General features: G+C 40.1%; 1 protein-coding gene across 5 annotated transcripts in view; it reads left to right on the top strand.

Annotated features, from left to right (window-relative positions):
• mapkap1 (MAPK associated protein 1) overlaps positions 1-24,555 on the top strand; it is a 294,027-nt gene that overhangs the window by 202,505 nt on the left and 66,967 nt on the right. For 4 of the 5 annotated variants that reach the window (XM_072239930.1, XM_072239932.1, XM_072239931.1 and 1 more), the window contains one exon: positions 9,043-9,150. The exons of the other annotated variant lie outside the window; for it this stretch is intronic. In XM_072239930.1, the coding sequence (XP_072096031.1) occupies positions 9,043-9,150 (108 nt within the window). The remainder of the gene's footprint in view (positions 1-9,042; positions 9,151-24,555) is intronic. 5 annotated transcript variants of the gene reach the window in all.

The raw sequence follows: 24,555 nt of genomic DNA, 5'->3' as shown, positions 1-24,555 counted from the left end.
AAGGCAATATAATGTATGTTAAAAATATTCATTATATTAGATTTACTGAGAGTTAGGTTTTCAGCCTAGATCACTTCAGCTGTCAGTAGACTGTTAGGTGGAATTGGTTTAAAGTGGAGTTGTTTTACTGCACTGGAGCAGGTGTCAGAAACCCCTGACACAACTGGAAATCCTGTCACTCTGCATTTTGTTTCCATCACATTGAGCTGAATTCAGAAAGAGCAGCAGGAGGAAAGTGGGGTACCAGAAGCATGGAAGTAAGTTCAGTTTTTCCTTTAGATTAAAAAGTGTGATATATTTTTGATCAACTCAGTGCAATGCATTTCTTGGAGTCAGATGAAATGGTTTATTCTCCTTTTTCTTTGTGCCTGCACCTTGCAAAAACACACCTCACTGTTGTATGCCCCTTGATGCAAGTTTTGTACTCTGACTTAGAACATAAAACGCTCCAGGCCTTTACAGGCCTTCAGCCATGATTTTGTACCAACACTTTAATCTACTCTACGATCAATCTAACCCTTCCTTCCTACGTACCCCTCCTTTTTCTATTGTCCAAGAGTTCTTTAAGTTCCCCTAATGTACCAGCATCCCTGGGCAGGGTGTTCCACGCACTCTGTGTTTTTAAAAAAAAAAAAGAAGAAAAAAACAACTTGCCCCACTTACACTGTACTCCAATCACCTTAAAATTATAAATGTGAGGAAGTCTGCAGATGCTGGAAACACAAAGCAACACTCACACAATGCTGGAGGAACTCAGCAGGTCAGGCAGCATCTGTGGAAACCAATAAGCAGTGACATTTCAGGCTGAGACCCTTCTTCTGGATTGGAAAGGAAGTGGGGAAGACACCAGAATAAAAACGTGGGGTGAGAGAAAAGAAGCGAGCTGGAACGGGAGAAGACAGGAAAAGGGTACTGATTGTGGATGATCAGCCATGATCACAGTGAATGGCAGTGCTGGCTCGAAGGGCTGAATGGCCTACTCCTGCACCTATTGTCTATTGAATGTCACAAACAAGAGAAATTTGCAGATGCTGGAAATCCGAGCAACACACACAAAATGCTGGAGGAACTCAGCAGGCCAGGCAGCATCTATGGAAATATAGCCCCCCTTGGCCAGCCTCAGGGTCGCTCGGCTCGCTGTCATCTAGGGAAATAGCCCTCGGCCCCGCCAAACTGGGTAATCAGTTTGTGTGGATGCTGTGTGACGTACCCCACCCCGCCCAAATAACAGACAATACACCAGATACGATTAAGTAATTTACTGGAACTATATAATTAATAGAGAATAAAATATAAAAGGAAAATAAAAGGCACCACATTTATCAAAGTTCAGTCTCTTCGTGCACAAATAGTTGGAGCTCAGGACCCTTCTTCTTTACCTTGGACCACCTCGACCAGCCACCTGGGACCAACAATGGTGGTCGACCAGACGCTCCACACGAGACTGTCTCCTCTCCTCACCAAATGCCCCGCTCGGGGTCCGACCCTGTTAGCGAACTCACAGCACCTGGACCATCCTCTGTCTCTCTGTCCCGCCTTCTCCCCCTAAAACCCTGCACATACAATATTTTACAGACACAACAAGAACATAACAACTATCCCAATTGGTTCATAACATCTTCTTATCAGTAACGTGATCCAAACAAACTACTAGCGGGAGGACTTTCTCAGCAGTTAACATAACAAAGAAGCCCTTTCAATTATAACATAACAAAGAAGCCATTTTAATTAGACTACGCAGTGACATTAAAAAAAAGAAACCCCTTACAGAAAAAAGCCCTGCCAAAGGGTTTTGGCCCAAAACGTCAACTGCTTTTTTCCATGCATGCTGAGTTTCTCCAGCATTTTGTGTGTGTAGCTGAAAGGTGATGGGTGAAGTCAGGTGGTGGGAAAGGGCAAGGGCTGGTGAAGAAAGAATCTGATAGGAGAGGAAAATGGACCATATAGGTAGATGAGAAGAGGTGAAAAGTCAGAGCGGGGAATAGAGGAAGAGGCGAGGGGGGTTTTGCCGGAAGGAGAAATTGATATTTATGTCATAAGATTGGAGGCTACCCTGCTGGAATATAAAATGATGCACCCCGGTATTAATCATTTTTGCTCTGGAAGGAAGTCTCTGGATATCCACTTGATCTATGCCTCTTATCTTGTACACCTCTACCAAGTCAGCTCTCATCTCCTTCGCTCCCTCCCAAGAGGGATCTCAATCGCCTTAGCTGTTGCTTCAGTTTTCTTTGCTTCAACAAGAGTGAAATATTTACAGACAATTCTCTTCATAATTTTGGAGCTACAAGCTTCATGTCATGAATTGCTAAGTTGTTACTCGATCGAAATGCATTAAATATTCTGTATGTTGTTTTATCTGTGGCTATAATTCCCAGTCAGATCAGCTTCCAGCTTAGAATTGAAGTCTGTTTTTTTTCACTAATCCAGACCATTGAGGTTTTAAATGTTGTTGTGAATTGGTTTTAATTTTCAGTGTTCTGCAAGTATTTCTTTGGGGTGAATTAGTGTTCATTTTACTGGATAGATGGGCTGGTTAGTGTATGATCAGCTGTTTCCAGTATTAATATACTACAGAACCCAAATAAAATCATACAGCTACTTTAATGCTGATCGTCCTGATGTAGAGACTCAGCCCGAAACATCTAGCTATTTATTCCCTTCCATCAATGCTGCCTGAGCTGCTGGGCTCCTCCAGAATTTCATGTGTGTTGCTCATGATTTCCAGCATCGAGAGATGTTGAGACCCTGGTTAAGGAAAAGGAGGAGGTACGTAGCAGTTATAGACAGGTCGGAGCAAATGAGGTACTTGAGTGCAAGAAATGCAAGAGAAGACTGAAATAAATCAAAAGGGCTAAAAGAAGGCATGAGGTTGTTCTAGAAGACAACGTGAAGGAGAATCCTAATCCTTCAACTGATATGTTGAGAGCAAAAGGACAGCAAGGGACAAAATTGGTCCTCCGGAAGATCAAGGGAGTAAACTATACTTGCAGCTGATAAAGATGGGGGAGATCTTTGCATCTGTATTAACTCGAGAGACAGACAGAGTCTAAAGAAGTGAGGCAAAGCAGCAAAGAGGTCATGGACCCTACACAGATTACAGAGGAGGAGATGGTTGCTGTCTTGAGGCAAATTAGGGTGGGTAAATCCCCAGAGCCTGCCAAGGTGTTCCCTTGGGCCCTGTGGGAGGCTGGTGCAGAAATTGCAGGGGCCCTAGCAGAGATATTTACAGCAGCCTTAGCCCTGGGTGAGGTGCCAGAGGATTGGAGGATAGCTAATGTTGTTCCGTTGTTTGAAAAAGCCAGGAAATTATAGGCTGGTGAACCTGACATCAGTAGTGGGAAAGTTATTGGAAGGTATTCTAAGGGACTGGATATATAAGTATTTGGACAGACAAGGACAGGCAGCATGGCTTTGTACAAGCTAGGTCGTGTCTAACCAATCTTAAATAATTCTTCAAGGAAGTTACCAGGAAAGTTGATGAAGGTTAGGCTATGAATATTGTCTACAAGACTTTGACAGAGTCCTACATGGGAGGTTGGTCAAGAAGGTTTGGCTGCTTGGCATTTAAGATGAGATAGTAAATTGATTTAGATATTGGCTTCACAGGAGAAGCCACAGAATGATAACAGATGGTTGCCTCTCTGACTGTGGAGGCCTGTGACTAATGGTGTGCCACAGGGATCAGTGCTGTGTCCATTGTTGTTTGTCATCTACATCAATGATCTGGATGATAATGTGGTAAATTGGATCAGCAAATTTGTCGATGACACCAAGATTAGGATTGTAGTGGACAGTGAGGAAGACAATCTGAGCTTGCTGCGGGATCTGGACCAGCTGGAAAAATGGGCTGATAAATGACAGATGAAATTTAATGCAGTCAAGTGTAAGGTGTTGCACTTTGTGAGGGCCAGCCAGTGACATGATAAGTGTCATGATCCATAACTCCTTGAAAGTGTCATCATAGGTAGATAAGGTCATAAAGAAAGTCACATTGTCTTTCATAAATTAATGTATTGAGTACAGGAGTTGGGTTGTTGTGTTGAAATTGTACAAGACTTGGTGATGCCTAATTTGGAGTATTGTGTCCAGTTTTGGTTACTTGCCTACAAGAAAGATGCAAGTAAGATTGAAAGAGTGCAGAAACAATTTACAAGGATGTTGCCAAGAATTGAAGACCTAAGCTTTTGGGAAAGGTTAAAAAAGTTAGGACTTTATTCCCTAGAGCATAGAAGATTGAGGGGAGATTTGATAGAGGTATACAAAATTGAGAGGTATAGATAAGGTAAATAAATGTAAGCAGTCTTTTTCCACTGAGGTGGGTGCAACTACAACTCGAGGTGATGGGTTAAGTGTGAAAGGTGAAATGTTTAACTTTCACTCAGTGTGGTGAGTGTGTGGAATGAGTTGCCAGAAGAAGTGGTGGATGTGGGGTTGATTTCAACATTTGAGAAATTTGGATAGGTACATGGATGGGAGGGTTATGGAGGGGTCCTGGTGCAGGTTGATGGGACCAGTTAGATTAATGGTTCAGCATGGACTGGTACTGAAGGGCCTGTTTCTGTATTGTAGTGTTCTATGACTCTGACTCTGTCTGTAGAATCTCCTATGTTTATGATTAGCTGCTTTAATTCCATAATTTGCATCTATTATTTGGTGGTCTTATAAGTTTAGTGTGCAAAATCCAAGAACCAACTTGGTGCAAATCGAACGTTAACTGAGCTTAACTTGAATGTGATAACTTTTCATAAACAATAGGGACGTATTGTTTTGGACGTTGATGTCACATAATTGTCAGTGAGGTGAACCCCATCGTCCAGACTCTGGCTGCTTTTGGATACAGCACTGAACTGGCACAGGCTCTTTATTTCCTAAGTGAGATTTTCAGGCATCTTTGGGCCTTCTCTTAGCCATCTCACCATTGTCACTGACATACTTCACAATCTTTTCTCAACCAATTAAGTGACAATCTACAATACATTGTTGTGGTATATCATGTTTATCAACCATACTAAAGATATGAAGAGGGGTATTACTTTAACCAAAGCATTATAATTATTTGGTTAATATTAAGAGTCATGGTTCATGAATAATGAACCAAAAAACAGTTGCTTTTCCCAAGCAGAATGGCTGAACCCATTAACCCACTCCTCCACACCCTACCATTCCTGTCAGAGTTATCTTATGTACAGACACACCTTTGCCTAGTGTCACTTTATGGACACACAATCAATCTGTGTATTTATGCTATCTTACATATTTATAATTACTGTGTTTTAATTACTGTTGTGTTATCAATATTTTTGTGCTATCGATCCACAGTAACAATTATTTTGTTCTCCTTTTCTTTTGCACCAGAAATGACATTAAAACAATCTTGAGTTTTAAATCTTTGTGCCTTGCTCTCTGCCCTGAAGGGCGCCGTAAGCAATATTATTTACCTTATTTCAGCAAACATCTTTTCATCATCATTCGCTGCTGTAGATTTAATGATCTGAACTACTAATTGTTAACCACATTCAAAAGGAGACCGTGGTTGATTGGAATGGTCCGAACAAGGAAGTGAGTGATAGCAAACCTAGTTAAATGTGAAGTGGCCAAAACCTGCAACTTAGTTGATCTCTAGTGATCTGCTCAGTTTAGTTACGATTTTTATCCATTAGCTTGTGACTGGATGATGGTGATTTGGTTGCATCCAACTGTCTGGAGAAAATTGGATCTTTGATAAGCACCCTGTTATCAGAGGGGGCTCGTTTCTCATTTGCATTTAGATGAGTATTGATTATTTATTTACTCAACTGGAGTGGGATTCTTTTCCAATTTTAACTGAATTGTCTGTGTTGTCAGTTGAAAGAGAGATAAAGCTCCTGACACCACCATGAGATAAGAACACTTTGTAGTGAAGATAAAAGTTCGAAGGGACCTTTTTCTGTTGTTGACTGAAAGTGAAAGTTTAAAAATTAGAATTGATGGGTCATGTTTCCAAAACGTTTTCAGTATTTTTTTTCCAATTTAGCCAGGTTTGTTAGGAAAGTAACCTGTCTTTTCACCACTCTGGCCTCATCTGAACTGTGCATTCAAACAAAAGGCAAGGCTCCTTTGTTTCAAAAAGCAGTTGAAACACAAGATCTTATCCCACAGTAAAATAATGGGAATATTGAATATGTTACTGGTATTGAAGGAGGTGTTGTTTGGTGCAGCTTTGCATTTAACACAAGTTAAATACCTCCTGTAGTTGCGCATTACTGTAGCAGTTCTTTGTTTTGGTTAATTTAGAGATGAGTATAATGTAAAGGGCAGCCATAGCTTCCGCCTGTGTGTCTGCAAACACCTGCACTGTTGGTTGTGTGATACAGCATGTTTATGCATACACAGGGCTTTCTACAATTGCAATAATGTGCCTGCTGTCTCATATGGTAAAACCCCCAGTTGACATGTAATATCCTAAAGTGTCTTACAGATTATGATCTGTCACTTTGCAGAATTTATATTGATTTACAAAGACAGCTTGTGTTACTGTAGCCATCAAAGATTAGTGCAGCATTTTTACACTATACAATCAGAAGAGCTGATAATATTTGGACAATTTATTGAATTGTAATAATTAAACAATGTGATTCAGAGTAATTAATACTGTAAGATTTAATGTTTCAAAATTAAAATTTACACCAAATCAAAGTAATTTGTATTGCATGATCATTCCCAAATGCTTTTTTAACTTTCAGGAAAGGCTTATTTGAAGAATGGGGTTCATGTTCATTTGTAACACATGCAGATGGTTATAATATATGGTTATTCAGAAACCACTTTAGTTTCTGCATCCAAAAGTTTCTTTTTAATCTTCTGGGTTAAAAAATTAACTTTTCAAATAAAATAGATTTTTAGAAAATTACGTTGTATTTATACTGTGACTTTAAAACCTGGTAACATGGCAACTGCCAAATTTTACTTTGTGTTAAATTAAGCGTCACATAGCACTGTGTCTGATAAAGAATATTAAACTCGAGATTCTGCAGATTTTGGAAATGCAGAGCAACACACACAAAATGCTGGAGGAACTCAGCAGGTCAGCCAGCACCTAAGGAAAGGAATAAAGACTCAACGATTCTGGCTGAAATCCTTCATCAGGATGGAATATTGCTATTTTAAAAATTATTTCATAGATGTTCTGTTTCTGATAATTATGCTCATGAACATGCTGGTGATGAGAATGTATTTCCAGTTCCAACACTATTATCAATATCAAGCAGGCACATCTCAGCAGCAGCATGAAGATTTCCTACATTTACACAACAATACACCTCAGACTTTGCTGCAGAGATGACCTCCGTGATCTCTTCCACACAACTTTTTGGTTCTGCGGTAAAACTGCTTATTTTTATTCCTCCAGGCCTAGTGTCTATTAGGACAACGTTGACACATGTTGTTGCTGGAGTAACAAGCGCAGGCCACTTCCTGTGGGGAAAAATAGTGTTCGTATTCTAAGTGGAAAAGGCTCTGTTATCCTCCCCATTAAATCCCTTGTAAATACTTAAAAATTTAAAAATTGAATACTTGTAAATTCAAATGAAATTTATTATCGAAGTATGTATATGTCACAGCATGCTACCTTGAGATTCATTTTCTTGCAGGCATTCAAAGTAGAACAGAAAAATACAATAACCAATGAAAAACTACACAGAAACTAAGAATGACAAAAAGCCATTGTGCAAAAGGGTGACCAACTCTGCAAAATAAATAAATAAGTAAACATACAATTAATACTGACAACATGGGTTGTAGAGTCCTTGAAAGTGAGTGGAATCGGTTCAGAGTTGAGCTGAGTGAAGTTATCCACACTAGCTCAGAGGCCGGATGGTTGAAGGGTAGTAACTATCCCTGAACCAGGTGGTGTGGGACCTAAGGCTCCTGTTCCTCCTGGATGGTGTGGATCCCTTAATGATGAATCAGGCTTCAATTTACTAAAGTTTGATTGTTTTGTAGATGATGATTGCTGCCAGCTTACTCAAAACTGAATGTCACTTGAGGCTAGCTGGCAATAGTATCACAGAGTATCCCTGCTGCTCAACATGAGCGCATGGTTGCAGCAGGGTGTAAGCTTTTACAGAGACACTGAAAGGCTTTACTCGTTCAGTCCCACTGAAGCTATTTTGCTATCCATTTCACAAACATTGTGACTACAGTCAGACTGGAATTTGAATTTGATTGCTATTTTTCAAGCCATGCTCAAGGACTCAGCGGTTCAGGTATTGAACAGTTGAGCTTGTTAGGTTGACAGCAAGTTATTGGACTAACCATTGATATGAGCAGGATGTGCTTTTGCTGTTGGTGACCAGGCAGGAACCTTCCACTGTGAAGAAATGGTGGAGGTTCAGTGAGAACAGATTAGCCAAGAACCCACTGTGATCCAACAGTCAACTCTTATTCCAGTGCCCTTGTTTATATTGCAGCCATTTGGACAAGATGCAGGGGGGCATTTGGAGTGTAGCAATAGTTCAACAGCTTCAGGAGAGGGAGAAAACTCTCAATTCTGTGAGGGAAATAACTGTTAAATTTGATTTGTCTTTTGAGATCTCTTAGTATTTCTGCAAATAAATAACGATCAAATTCATCCCAAATATATTGCGCAAATGTTCTTGATTAGAACCATGATATAATTTCTTGTCTGAATCTCCTTTTGCATTGAAAGAGAAAACAATGGCAAAGAAAATGAGGAAGTCCTTACAAACCGACTTAAATTATTTTGTTGCCAAAGGGCTGCTATAAATGGCTGTGAAAGATAGGAGAAATGCTACGTGTATTAATGTATTATTTAAACCTTTGTGGCTAAAACCATTTACTATTTTGAGCTTTGACTACCAGATACAAATTACCCCTGATTTTAGTGAAACTAGTTGATGCGTTAATCAGCTCATGGCATTTTCCTGGGTTTGGGATGGGAGATGTCTTGGGATATAAACCCAAGTCTTTGAGGGGTGTAAGAACAGTTTCTACAAATTTAGGACAAAATTCGCTTTATTTGCTGGTTTTATTTTTCTACAGGGCATCAATATCGCCTTGAGAAGCAAAATGAACCTAACGTAGCTGTAGATTTGGACCGTACCTTAGAGAGTCAGAGCACTTTGGAATTCTGTCTGGTCAGAGAATACAGTAAGTCTTAACCTTTTAAATTTTGACAAACCTCTTTAAAGCACACACATAAATGCAATTCTGCTGAGAAATCTGCATTTTTAAAATGTTTTAGAGCAGGGGTTCTCAACTTTTTATGCTGTGGACCAATACCATTAAGCAAGGGGTCCATGGACCCCAGGTTGGGAACCCCTGGTAGTAAAGTATTCAAAAATTGTTATTTCCATGTATCCGCTAAATGGTTGGCAGATTTTGGTGTCAGTGATATAAAATAAATATTTTAGGAAACTGATATGTGGAAGAACATTATTTACAGTAGTGGGGAATATTGGAAGAAACAAATTTCTATGGATGCACAGTGGAGAACATCTTAGCTGATTGCATCACGGTGTGGTATGGAAATACCAATGTCCAAGAGCAGAGAAATCTATAGAAAGTGGTGGACCCAGCCCAGTCCTTCGCAGGCAAAGCCCTTCCCCACCATTAGCACATCTACAAGGGGCATTGTCACAAAAAAGCTGCATCCATCATCAAAGAACTGCCTCTCCCATCATCCATGCCATCTACATGGTACAGAAGTCTTAGGTGCCACATCACCAGGTTCAAGAACAGTTACTACCCTACAATTGTCAGGCTCCTGAACCAACTCATCTCAACTCTGAACTGATTCTACTAGCTTTCAAGGACTACTGCTCATGCTGTCAGTATTATTTATATTTTTATTTACTCAATTTGTCTTATTTTGCATATTGGTGTGTTAACCTTTGTTTATGTGTAGTTTTAATAAATTTTATTATAGTTTTTTATTTTTCTTGTAAATTAATCTCATGGAGTTGTATGGTGACACATATGTACTTTATTAATACATTTTCCTTCACCTTGACTTCACTTTGACTTGAATTTAAGTTTGCATCGCCTACCTTCTCTATTTCACCCATTCTTATACTGATGTTTACCATTATGAGTGGAAGTCACTATTGCTGACTAATTTTACTTTGATCAGCCAGTATTCCACAATTGTTGGCAAAAGATAGGCATGTCATTGATATTTTTCAGCAAAATCTGTGAGATGCCTAAGATATAATTTGCATTTTGAACAGAACCAAGTGGGAATTTTGTTTCTGTAATATTTCTAAAACCCAAATATTATATATAATCTTGACATTTTTATTTTTGATCTCAAAATTACTTCATTGGAATAAAAGACTGAATTAAAATTACAAGCTTGGCGGTATGAGGAAGGTCGATCAAAGCTGAAGATATTTTCTTGAATTGTTTGAGCCTTCGGTAGATCTATTCTCATGTTTCCTCCTCCGCACCCCATCCAATACAGCCCGACCTCAATCCCTGGAAAAAAACAAACCCATTCTTCTGATTGATCATACTTGCAAAGATCTATTCAGATTGAAAACAGAGCTGCTTGATGTTGAAGTTAGTTATATTTTTAAACTCAGATTAAAGTGTTGCTGATCTTGAGATTTTCTGGTCCTGTTCTGATAAATGTTGCAGAAAATGAAATAGTTTATATAGTAACGCACACAAAATGCTGGAGGAATGCAACAGGTCAGGCAGCATCTATGGAAATGAATAAACAGTCAATGTTTCGGGCCAAAACCCTTCATCAGGACTGAAAAAGAAGAGGGAAGATGCCTAAATAAAAAGGTGAGGGGAGGGGAAGAAAGATAGCGAGAAGACAATAGGTGAAGCCAGGTAAGTGGACGCGTCTGTAGACTCACCTCATGAACTTCAGTTCTGAATGCTATTTGCTTACTTTTATGATTGCACAATTTAGTACTTTTTTCTCTGCACATTGGGTGTTTGACAGTCTTGTTTATTTTAATGGGTTCCTTTGGGTTTCTTTGTTTTGTGACTGCCTGTAAGGAGTCAAATCTCAAGTTGTATGAAGGATACAACTTTGAACTTTGAAGGCAAAGGGTTGGAGGTGAAGGAATCTGATAGGAGAGGACAGTCAACCATAGGAGAAATGGAAGAAGGAGGAGCACCATGGGGAGGTGATAGGCAGGTGAGAAGAGGTAAAAGGCCATAGTGGGGAATAGAAGAGAAGAGAAGGGAGGTATTTTTAAAAATATATTCTATATAACTATATATAGAACATAAAACAGTACAGTGCAATAGTTTCTTTGACCCATGATATGTATACTTTATAGATGCCAAACAATTGATACTAGAGCGTACAATCATCACAGCGATATTTGATTCTGCTCTTCATGTTCCCTGGAGTACAAATTGATAGTAAATATTAAAAATTTAAATTATAAATCATAAATAGAAAATAGAAAAGGGAAAGTAAGGTAGTGTAAAAAAAAACACGAGAGGCAGGTCCGAATATTTGGAGGGTATGACCCAGATCCGGGTCATATGGAGACTGGTGGAGGGTATGAAAAGTATCCCCAAGGGTGTGGAGGGATTGGACAAGTAGAGACAGGATAGAGTCAAAGAATGAAGAGAATAGAACAGTAAAACACAGTACAGGCTCTTCAACCCACGATGATGTGCCAATCTTTTAACCTTCTCTAAGATCAACCTAATCCTTCCCTCTCACAAAACCTTCCATTTTTGTATAATCGGTGTGTGCATCTAGGAGTCTGTTAAATGTCCTTAATGTTAAACACACCCACCTCTCTCTGTGTAACCTCTGACATCCCCTCCCCCCACTATACTTTCCTCCAATCATCTTAATTATGTCCTCTAAGAATATTGAACAAGTGAATATGTTTGAGAATTACTGATTGGGGTTTAGTTTTATAGTGCAATGATCCCCACTGATCTGAATTATTTTGCATTTTTAATGCTGGGACTATAACAGAATTTCACGTTCAGAGTTGTAGATTTGTATGCAATTATAAATGTGCCTACATGAGAGGAAAACTTGGGGATTGTTGTAATTCTTGGGTTAAATTGCTGAATTAGCAACCCAGAGCCCTGGGCTGAGCTTTGATTTCAAAGCCCACCACATTGATAAGGCATTTATATTCAGGACAGTCAATAAAAAGCTAGTGTTAGTGATAGTAAACATGAACCTTTTAACCTCTGGTTTATACCTCTTTCAGGGAGTAAATCTGCCTTCCTCACTGGATTTGTGATTCATTTCATAGATTCTCAAGTATGTAGAGTGCGGCATCCCTCTAAAATGGCCAAGAAGTCTTTTCCTTCAAGGACAGTTAGGGATCCCCTTTCAGAAATTGCTTTGCCTGTGACACTCAGTTTGAGTAAATGAAGTAAGAATTTGAAATATTTTTATGATTTATTGAAAAATATATTTTAACTTTAGTTTAATTCAGTACTTTCTTTTCTCCCCAATGCAAAATATCTTGCCAAAAATTTGGGACTCGATGTTTTAACTGAACTTTTAGAGTTTTACGTATTTTACAATTCTGGGACATTTTATAAGTTAATCTTTGAGTTTTCGTATCAAGTAAATATTTTATTTTTCCAGTTTTAAAAGCAATTTTTAAATTAAGCTGGGGGATTGTTTTATTTTGCTTTTGTTTAATGATTAGAGAGGGTCTGTTAATTCAGTCTATTATGTTTTAGAAGAAAAAAGTATGGTTTTCAAACAGTTCCTTTTATGCTGCTAATTACTAACTCTGATTAATTATTGAAAATACACCAAATTTCCAGTCTTCAACATTAAATCATTTGGAAATTTGTACAGTTTGCAGGTCAGCTTATGTGTTCTATTTCAGTGTAATACCAGAGAAGTGTGTTTGTTCGAGGACTGCTTGAAATTGTCACCATGCTGGCATCCTGTTGACATTCCTCACAAAGAGAATTATTTGATCTCAGCTGGAGATACCTGGCTTGCCAGACAGGAGGCGAAATCTTCACATCAAGAGAAGGATGGAGGAATTAGAAGAAAAGCTAAAAATGAGCACTTACTCTGTTTAATTCTCCTTGCACATCCTCTAAATTTTCCTTATTTACAATTTGACATTCTAAATGTTATAAGAAACCACCCACAACATAGTTCTTGCTTGACTAAGCATCTTCATCATTTGAGAATTTTGCAGAGAGGTGGTATCATAAAGTATCACACATTTGGTCTTTTTGAAAGCGTTTCATGTGAGATGAACGATTGCTAATTAAACTGAAAGGTACATGAATTTGGGGCTGAAAGGGGATAAAATTTCTAGCATGCAAGAGAATGAGAGGTGACCTCACAGAAGTTAATGAAATCATGAGGGGGAGGAATAAAGTGGATGGTCACAGTCCTTTCCCCAGGGTTGGCGAATCCAAAATTTGAGGACACAGGAAGAAAATAAGAGGGGAGAGATTCGAAGTAAGATCTGAGAGTTCAGTTCTTTACGCAGATGGTAGTGAGTGCCGAGAATGAGCTGTCAGAGAAAGTGGTCAGTGTGGACACCATTGCAACATTTAAGAGGCATTTGGATACCTACATGGAGGGAAGGGCTTGCAGGGTTATTGGCCGAATGCGTGGAACTGGGACCAGCAGGGAGGACCCTGTGGTCGGCACGGACCAGTTGGGCCAAAGGGCTGGAGAGGCGTGAGAACAAAATGAATGAACAGTGGAGCTAAGTGAAGTTTGACAAAGTTTTTAAGGCTAAATGCTTGAATTTCTGTTTCCGATGTGCACAAATAAAATGGATCATGTAATCAGAGTAAATGTGATGATGAGAAAAGAAATTCAAAGTCATGAAGTCAGATCTAAATTAAATCAGTTTTGCAATCAGACAAAAAAAAAGATGCTGAGAAATCAACTATTGCATGTATCTGAAATCTGTTCATCACAGTCCAGATTATACAGTGGAGCACTGAAGAAAAATGAATTAATGTTTGGAGATGCTGTTGGAACAGTTGAAATTGCATTGACGAAACTCTGATGCTTTGTGAGACTTGTTCAGTTTCGGTCATCATGCAATGAATGAAACGACAGAAAGCATATAGTTAATAGCAAGAAGTCTAAAAGGTTCACTAAGAAAATTTTAAAAGCTTAGGTTTGAGGAATTGGGGAACTGAAAGTTTTAAAGAATTTTGTATCACTGAAGGAGACACTGCCCGTCTGTCTGCTCCAACTTCATCCATTGTCTCATCTTCATGCTTCTTCCTGATAGCACTGTATTTTTCTTCTTCTCGTATCATTCCTTTCCAATTCATCAGAGCCAGAAGCAGGTTTATTATCACTGATAAATGTCATGAAATTTGTTGTTTTTGCGATAGTACAGTGCAATACATAAAAATTACTATAAATTGCAATACGATATGTATATTATAAAATTAAATAAGAATTTCAATTAGAGAGCAAAAAATATCAGGATAGCGTTCCATGGATTCATTGACCATTCACTGATGATGGAGGGGAAGAAGCTGTCCTTAAAGCCTTTATAAGGCTTCTGTTAGGTTAATTTTCAAAACCTTAAGCACCTTTTGGAGGGATAACAATTTCTTTTTGCTTCTGTTCCAGTCACTTAAAATCTGTGCCTTCCACTTACTAATCTTACAGCTGCTGGAAGCAGTTTCTCTTGTTTCTACTTAACCCTTTCATGATTTGGAACATTCACTTAACCCCCCCCCATGCCCCCCCCCACACAGCTGACAGCTCTCATGAAGATTAGCACCATTTGCATCTCTGTAGTAAGTATATATTTAAAGTAGATCTGAATCGTTAGATTAAAATATCAAATATTTGGAAAGAATATTTGATAATCAGGTGTCATTTTACAACTATTTGCAAGGTTCAGCCAGAGTTAACTACGAATATTAGAATTGTTATGAAGTAGAATGTCACAAAGGCAGTATCAACATAGACATTACGAAGTCTTTGTCTTTTTATAAATTGGCATACCACATTGCTTCTAACAAAGTGCAGATTTCTGAAATCTTATTTGTTGTCTTTGGCGCATGAGATTGAGGTGCATTACTAATACTGGAAAGTGGTTTGCACTTTGGCTGGTGTTAACCAGCAATGAAAATACAGAGTTCGGGCCCAACCCTCAATGGAGCAAACCTAAATGTGACTGACTTGTTGAGGTCACCTTGAACTGCTTGTGTTTGTTGACAGAAAAGTGCAAATGCAGTGAGGTGTAGGTTTTGGCTTAAAGTATTCAGACAATCTTTTCTAATAGAGCAAAGACCAGTGCAGCGCAGGAACCAGCCCTTCAATTTGGTTTTGTGCCAAATAAACTAATTAGTAATCAAGTACTCAGCTAATCCCTTTTTTCCTACATAATGTCCATATCCTTCCATTTCCTGCCCATTCACGTGCTGATCTGAGAGCCTCTTAAATACACCTATTGTATTTGCCTCTACCATCATTACAGGCAGCACATTCCAGGCACTCTCTGATCCTTGTTTTCTTTAAAAAAATTGCCTTTGAACTTGCCCCCTCTCGCCTTGAATGTGTGCCCTCTAGTAACAGTCATTTCAACCCTGGAGAAAAGGATTCTGGCTGTCTACACTATCTATGCCACTCATTTAAAACCCTGTGTCAGATCTCCCCTCAGCCTCTGCGGCTCCAAAGAAAACAAGCAAACTTTGTACATCCTCTCGTTATAGCACGCAAGGTAGCATCCTGGTGAACCTTGTATGCACCCTGTCCTTAGGCTCCACGTCCTTCCTATAATGGGGCAACCACAACTGAATGCAATCCAGTGTTAAAACCCTTATTAAAGCTAGCTAACTGCAAGCCAAATGTGGAGCAGAGATTTCAGCATGAACAATTTAGGAGTTCTAATGTTGAAATGTGCCCAGAGATTTTTAGTTAGAACAGTTGAAATTTCATCCTGGTTTAAAAAGACCACAAACATGGACTTAACATTGATAACTGTGATGAAAGTGTACTTTTTGCCTTTGACAACCTAACACCAGTTGATTATTGTTATTCAAAACAAATTAGTGTTAATTTATTGACACTGGTTATAAGACTTCATTGTATCCAGTGGATGCTCAGTACGTACAGTAAATTTAGTTGGGGAGTTGGAATAGGCAGTTTATTTAATTGCAGGTAATTGCTGTGCATCATTACAGTAATTCAATTGCCATAATATAAGTAAATTATTGTGGGGGCGGTATTCTTCAGTTAAATTGTTTGTTAAGTTCCAGTTCATGGCTTGCATTTAAAGCATACAGGAAAGGCTCTTGTCCACAAATGTACATGGATGATAGAAAAATGGAGGGAAGGATTAGATTGATCTTGATTGTTAAAAGGTTGACACAATATTGTGGGCCGAACAGCCTGTACTGTGCTGTAATGTTCTATGTTCTATGGTGGTGGCATCCGTTAGGCTGGGGAGACAATGGATTTGTACCTGGAAAGTCTTGCATCAGTTTGTGTTAGAGCAGCGTCTGTTGTGGCTGTAGAGGCCCACACGGGAGTGACAGTCTGTCCTCCAGGGTTGTCTTGGTGCTGTTTTTCCAACGAGTGCGCTTTTCTTTAGCAACAAGCCTCAGCTTCTCTTCTCCTCTTTTTAGACCTCTGCGTAGTTCCAGCCTCCAGTGAGAGCGATCGCTTGCGATGTCCTCCCACCTCTTGACATTCATTTTCAGTGACTTCATGTCTCTCTTGCAAACGTCTTTGAAACAAAGGTGGGGCCGCCCTTGTGCTCTCTTGCCAGAGGCCAGTTCCCTGTACAGTAGGTCTTCCGGGATCCTCCTGTCTGACATGCAGTGTACGTGGCCCAGCCAGCGGAGACGGCGTTGTTGGAGCAGGGTGAAGAGGCTGGGTATCTGGGCGCGGGCCAGGACCTCATTGTTGGTGACTCGGTCAGTCCATGTGATGTCCAGGATGCATCTTGGGCTGCGAAGGTGGAAGGCGTCGAGACGCCACTCTTGTCTGTAGTAGAGACTCCAGGTCTCGCTGCCGTAAAGCGGTGTACTGAGGATGCAGGCTCTTTATGTTCTATAGTACTGTGCAAAAGTCTTAGGTACATATGTTCAGCTAAGGAGCTTTGCACAGTACTGTACTTGTCAATGTGGAGTGGAGAGTGAGTTTGTAAATCTGGCAGGAACAAAGGATGTTGGGAATAGCGAGGGTGGTGTGGGACAGGTGGCAGAGAAGGAGTGTCAGGGGCAGTGGGGGGGGGGAGAGGCGCAGGTTTCAGACACACCCAGCCCTGAGATACCAGGCAAGGTCATTTGATACCAAACAATTGGTTTATTGATTATTACAGAATATCCCTCTGGTGCTTCCCTCTCCCTTCCTATTTTCCCAACCATGATTCACCTCTCCCTGTCCCCTTCCCACTCTCAGTCCACAACAGAGACCCATATCAGAACCAGGTTTATCATCACTCACATATGTCATGAAATTTGTTGTTTTTGTAGCAGCAGTACAATGCAATACATAAAATTACTCTAGTGTTCTGCAAAAGCCTTAGATGCCCTTGCTGTATATGTGTGCCTAAAACTTTTACTGAGTACTATAATTTAGGATCGGTGGTTGCTACAAAAGCCACAATGTTGACATCATGTCTCTTGAGTGTCAGTTTTAGTGTTATCTGAGATGTAACATTACCATATGCTAAGTTTTGGGTAGGTTGGATACAAATTAGGTTAATAACTAATTCCAGTTATTTGCTGTAGAAAGTTATAAATCTGAATCATCTTTTGGAAAATTGCTTCCATGTGCTGATTTGTATTTGCTTTGGGATAACTCTGCATTTGCTCAGAAGTATACTTAATTTTGATTCACAGAAAAGTTGGATTGAAGGGATAATAAGACATCTGGGAATGTTAATCTTTGCCAAGCTCCTTTCTGATGAACTTTTCCAAACAAATGCAGCAAAAGAAATGAAATCATTGGCACAAGGTGATGGCATGTGCCTTATGTTGCAATTTGTGTTGAAAACTCCCAAAGCGTCTGCTGCAATTGGAAGTATAAAAGTTCACCAATAATTAAGCTGCGCTCTATGACGGGTGATTTTTTTTTTGTTCCTGTTGTCCAGCCTCTAGTGCTTTCTTAATCTAGCGCTGTGTTGAACACTTCTGCTCCCTCAGTAAAAAGGGAATTTCCCAGTTGCCAACCATTTAAATTCTAATCCCCACTCTCATGCCGATAGGTTGGTCTATGGCTTCCTCTTCTGCCTTGATGAGGCCACACTCAGCAAGGAGGAGCAACATTTGATATTCCTTTGTGGTAGCCTCCAACCTGCCCTCACCAATCCCTCCCCCCCCCATCTTAGTCTGTCATCTTCCTCCCTTCCTTTCCAATCCCAATGAAAGGTCTCGGCCAAAACATCGGCTGTTTGTTTACTTTCATTGATGTTACTGCTGAGTTCTTCCAGCGTTTTGTGTGTATTGATCTGGATTTCCAGCATCTGCGCAATTTCTTCTGTTCTTAATCTACTGATTTTTTTTACTCTTTATTTTCTGTAAATGCAAACATACACCTTGGTTTCATGGCACTCTGTGCTTTTTGCTACGGTTGCTAATGTGGTCGGGTCACTGTGTCTGGGTGTGCCTGAAGTTTTGCTTTTACAGATTGCGGGTAACATTGGATTGACTATTGTTCATTGTCAGTTCCCAGCTGCTCTTGACAAGGCATTGGTGAGTTCCTGTCATGAACTGCTGCACTCATCCTTCTGAAGGTGCCGTTAGGTCGGGGGTTGAAGAACATCAGATAATTGATCTTTCACGTGTACATCAGCATACGCAATGAACTGTGTCGTTTGTGTTAACAACCAACACAATCTAAGACTGCGCTGGGGAGGGGCAGTCTGCAAGTGTCACCACACATTCTGGCACCAATTGTGCCCACAATGTTCACCAGAATAGCAACAACAAAACACTGCCAAAACGAACCCCCTTTCCTCCCTCCCACCAATCCACCAACTCACTCACTTGCAGACATTGACCCTCCGAACTCTGGACATGACATTGGGTCTCTGACTCACAGACTTACAGGCGTCATGTCTCCAACTTCCAGTCACAATGAACCAGGGACTATTACCATCAGGCCTCAATTTCCAAATTCACCTACTTTGGCCTTCGACCTTCAGGCTTCGACCCTGGGACCCATCGATCACAGGCCTCGAACTCTGGACTCACACAAACCTCCAACCTGGAAGCTGCCTGACTTGAGGGTTTGGGTGGGGCACAGTGTGGTGTCACTGGCCCTGGTGCCTCATGCTTGATTAGACCCAGAATTAACAGTGAGAAGTCTTGTATCCCTGCCAACTTGACCTCGAGATTGGGGTTCCAATTTTAGATAAATAGCACTTGTATTTTGTATTGCACATTAAATAACTAACTTCTACTGAAAACTAAGGTATAAATATGTCAGCTTTTGCATTTTAGACTCTTAAAAAAAACTACTACGATCAGATAAAGGTTAGTGCAGCCTTAGTGCTCTAACAGCACTGTTAATCCTGAAATATAAACAATTGATTTATAATACCATGCTGTTAGTTCAGTACTTGAATTCGAGTTTTTTTAATTGTTTTAGTAAGTACTTCAAGGGTTATATAGAGTAGTGGTTTTCAAGGGGATATTAAGAAGAAATAGGTTAATATATCAAAGTGTGTAGTCAGATTCTTGATTAGTCTACTAAGGAGTCACCCATGAAAGCAAAGTGATATTGTCAGGGTATATCAGTTTAAAAGCACTGTTCTCATCTTGAAACACATATTTTTAGTGGGACAGGTGACCTTATTTAAGATAATCTTGAGTCAGAATCTTTTGTGTGTACTACAGGCAAATCCATTTGAGGTGATCGGTTGTGATAGCTCCTGATGTATTCATATCACTGACCTGCAGATCTAAAGGTGGCAATTGCAAAGTTCAGCATGGGCAGCTGGCAAACCAGCAAGGCTGTTTGAACAGCTGAGTAGTGCTGAGAGCAGACAGTCCTATTCTACTACTATGAGCTTAGCACAAACTAATCAGTATAGCTGACTTGGCCTAATGTCCACAACTCTTATGCATTAGGCCGATTTAATATGGAATTTAAACTGGAACTTAATGCAGGCAAATGTGAGATATTGTACTTTGGGAGGACAAACCAGGGTAAGATTTACATAGTATGTGGTAGGACTCTGAGGTGTACTGTAGAACAAAGGGACATGGGAATACAGTTCCATCATTCTTTAAAAGTGGTAGGTCAGGTTGTAAAGAGAGTTCTTAGCACATTGGCCTTCATTAATGAGGACAGGGGTTAGGATGTTGTATGAGACGTTGGTATGGCGAAATTTAGAGTATCGTGCAGTTCTGGTCACCTTCTTACAGGACGGATATCGATAAGCTTGAAAAAATAGAAAGAAATTTTACAAAGGTGTTGCCAGGACTTGAGTTACAGGGATAGGTTGAATAGGTTCAAACTTTATTTTCTGGTGCACAGGAGAATGAAGGGTTCAAAGATTCATTTATTATCAAAATGTACAACTCTGAAATTCTTCAATTCTCCAGGTAGACATGAAACCAAGAAAGAAAAGAAATCATCAGTTCCCAAATCACACCTCCCCACAAAAAAAGCGAACAAAATGGAACAAGCACATCATTACAAAACTATGAGGGGTATAGATAGTGTGAATATTTGCAGGCTCAGTTGATTCACCATGCGATTAATTAGCCGCATGCGCACTTGCCACATTCTATCAATTGATCTGATAGGGTTCAGTTCCCTCAGTTTTTTTTATAATGTAGTGCAAACTTTGAATCTCCTTCATCTGAACAAGGAATGATTCTTCAAAATGCCCTAAAAATGTGTAAAGGAGGATGTTTCTCTTTTGGAGAAATAAGCCTGCTTAAGCCTGATTTTTACATCTGCGTCAATGCGCGCAAAGCCGACACGGAACCCTATGCGAGAGCCTGCGTTGCTGCGACGCGCACCTCTCCCAAAAATGTAACCGCGCGTCGTGGCAACGCAGAACGCAACAACTGTGATTGGTCCGCTTGGTAGCATTGCATTTCATCCTACACTGCAATAGCTTCCCATTGGGCGACTGAAGGGCAGGGAAGGAACTCTGGCTGCAATGCTTTCCATAAAGCTTTACAGACCTCCGAAATTATGGAGGACACATTTCGCTTTTACGAAAAAAGTCGCTTGCTTCTTGTTTACCCCAAGAAAGGCTACCATGACCATGAAACCTTGCGCGGGCAGATGTGTGCGCATGCGTGACTTGTGGGAATTGCAGAGCGACGCAGACACACCAACGCACAAGTATAAATGCTCACAACGCGCGTAAGTCACTTGCATAGGTTATGGTGTCAAGTTGACACAGAAGTATAAATCAGGCTTTAGATTGGGAGATGTTTCTGCAGTTTCCTGTATGTTTGAACCTAGCTGCTTTCTGAATCACTTGATTGTACAGTAGAGGGAGAATGTATGTCCCTTCACACCATTATTGCTTGTGCAGAGTTGTTGCTCAGTAATCTGGGAGGACAAGATCTCTACCCTTGGCATCGTGAGATGTTAATTGATTTGTATCTATTTCAACAGATCAAATAGTAATAGCAGTAAATGTAATAGATCCTGCTGTTTGTGCCATTGTCACCAGTCACTCAGTGTTTTAGATATTTAAAAGCTCATTACCATATGAATAAAGTTGTCTAGGGTCAGCTGAAGAGTGCTTCAGGACCTTTATTGGCTATGAAGGCCAACTCATTGAGTATATTTCAAGTGAAGGTTGATAGGGTCTTGATTAGTAAGAATGTCAAAGATTACAAGGAGTAGACAGGAAAATGGGGTTGAGAGTGATAATAAATCGGTCTTGTTGGACCAAATAGCATAACTCTGCTCCAATGGTCTTGATTGTTTGTAGCCAAGAAAGTCTTTGTTGTCTGTGTTTGACTTTGAAACATAGTATTGTGCCTTTTGTTGTATTGTTTGCGAAAGATTAAAGTGTATTCCTTTATTCATTTCTCCCAAGGTTCAGAACTATCAGAGGTACTCTGGTCTGAATTGTAGGAGCCCTGTTTTCCAGACTACAAGGAAAATGTGATTCTATTCTTGCAGTTTACCCTGCCCAGGAGGATACATTCAGCCCTGCTTAATGCTGAGGGTGCGTTCCTCGGAGGGGGAGCACTATGGAATCCAGCACTATCTGAGGTCATTATAACATTACGTAAATGGACACGTGTGCCTGATTTTTAAAAAATCAAACCCGAGATATATGATATATTATTTTATGTATACACGGTAATTCATGGAGTAACAAACACACAAATAGGCCTGACCTGTACATCAGTAGAGCAGCAACACATTGTGTAGCAGAGGAGGGAAGTGGGTGGTAGTTACATCTTAGAGAAGGAATCAGACTGTGGGTCCTCCTCTAACTTTGGCAGCTTCTTCAATTAGACGTCGAGATTTGACTGCCATTTCTTCAGATTCCTCCCATGAAGCAGTTCTTGGTAGCAGGAAATCATACCGTGAACACCTCTTTGCCTTATTGCTTCGCTCCCTTGTTATTATTGATGAACTGGTCTATTTGTTGTGATCGTGGTGATGCTCGTGCTGAGAAATTTTGTGATGAGGCTTCTTGCTGGTGTTTCCTCTTCTCCATCTGTGTCCTCAGATTCACCCAGGATGTGTTGCTGTGCCAGTTCATAAGGCACTTCACTATTAAGGTTCTCACCATGAGAGTGTAGTAACTGTTCAGTATCACCATCAGTAACATCCTCTAATCCCACTTCATTGGCCAGTTCAACAATGTTTTGGATGACCGGTTTCGCCTGAAATCCTTGGATGTTGTTGTATGCTGCTGGCCATAGCTTCTTCCACACTCCGTTCATGCAGTTTGAAGTTACTTCATCCCAGGCTGCTCTGATATTGTCTACAGCTTTCATGATGTAGTTTTTCCCAAAATTGCCTGATGGATTGTTTGTCTTGGCCCTTTGTTTCCTCTACAAGTTGCTTGAATGTGTGACAAAGGTAGTAGGCTTTAAAATTCGATATTACTCCTTGATCCATTGGTTGGAGTAATGAAGTGTTATTGGGTGGAAGGTTCTACAGGAATGCAGGTCCAAAGCATGTCAAGATTCTTAGGGTGGCCTGGAGCATTATCAAGCACCAGCAGTGTTTTAGGTTCAAGGTCAAGCTCCTCACAATACTGCTTCACTGCTGGGCAAAAAAGTGAAACAAACCAATTTTGGAAAACCTTAATTGTCGCCCAGGCTTTCTTGTTTGATCTCCACATCACTGGTAGACTTGACTTTAAAATGCCTTTCATTGTTTGTGGTGTTTCAGAGTGATACACAACTGTAGGCTTTAACTTAAAGTCACTTTTAGCATTGCCTCCTAGCAAGAGAGTTAACCGGTACTTTGCCACTTTGAACGCAGATGTGTGTTTCTCTTCTCAGGAGATGAAAATGGGAGAAGGCATTCTTTTCCAAAATAGCCTTGTTTCATCCACATTGAAGACAAGCTGGGGAAAATAATTGTCCTTTTTGATTATGGCCTTCAGTGTTGCAGGAAAAGCCTGGGCTGCCTTGCTGCCTGCACTAGCCACTTCACCAGATGTATATATGCTATGAGGGTCACTGCATTGTTTAAGTCGATCAAACTAACTTCTGTTGGCTGTGAATGTTACCGACGTATTATCGTCATCTTCTTGAATACGATTGAAGATGTTTATTGCCTTTTCCATTATTCTCAGCTGGCTTAGGGGCATGTTTCATTGTGTTTGGTCATCCACCCATATATTTAGTCTATTTTCCATTTTTTTTCAAGCTTCTTGAACAAGTCACCTTCGTTGATGATAACTTTGAGGTCGACATTGCAGAAGCGTTTACCTTGTCTGCATTTTTTATAAATGTTCTGATCGTCGATGTAGTCAATTTCAAAGAGGCGCCAACGTCAACCTGATGCTCACTAGCTCCCAAACGCAGTATCACTTGCAGTTTCACATCCATGCTAATGCTTTTTCTAGACATCTTGGATGTACTTCTCTCACTGGATGTTGCAGGCTGCTATCCAGTCATTCTGAGTGGGGGGAAAAATGGAATAAATTGGCAAGGTAGCAAGAATGTTTACACATGCAGGGGAGGCAGAGCATGAACTAGTACGTGATTGGCTCAGAGTGTACGTAAAGCGCTCTCATTTGTTGATTGAATATTTACTGTAATGGCAGCCACTCTTAGATACTGTTTAGAATGAGTTTTTGTCATTTAAAAAAGTTTCAATTAAAAACTGAATAACCACATTGTAACAAATCAGTGTGATGCGGGGTCTGAGTGTGTACATCAGAGTACTAATTCATTCCAAGTCATAAGGTTTGTTGGATTAAACAGTGGAGTTTATGAGTGGAAGACTTCAGCCCCTGTGGTTTGTTGGGAAAAGATCAATGATGAATGGAAGATCATGGAAAAGTCATGCACATTAACCAGATGGGTATCTGTGCAGATGGCTAGGTTTATGTGACCTCTGGATACCAGGGAGGTGCACCATGATCCTTCGTGCTGGTTTTACTTGGTCTGTAATTTTTAAACATCCCTGGATATCTACAGTGTTGACCA

Source organism: Mobula birostris, chromosome 22, assembly GCF_030028105.1.
Source record: "Mobula birostris isolate sMobBir1 chromosome 22, sMobBir1.hap1, whole genome shotgun sequence".
NCBI classification, from domain to species: Eukaryota; Metazoa; Chordata; class Chondrichthyes; order Myliobatiformes; family Myliobatidae; genus Mobula; species Mobula birostris.
Note: the sequence above shows the minus strand (reverse complement) of the source record. Positions and strands in the feature narration are given on the sequence as shown.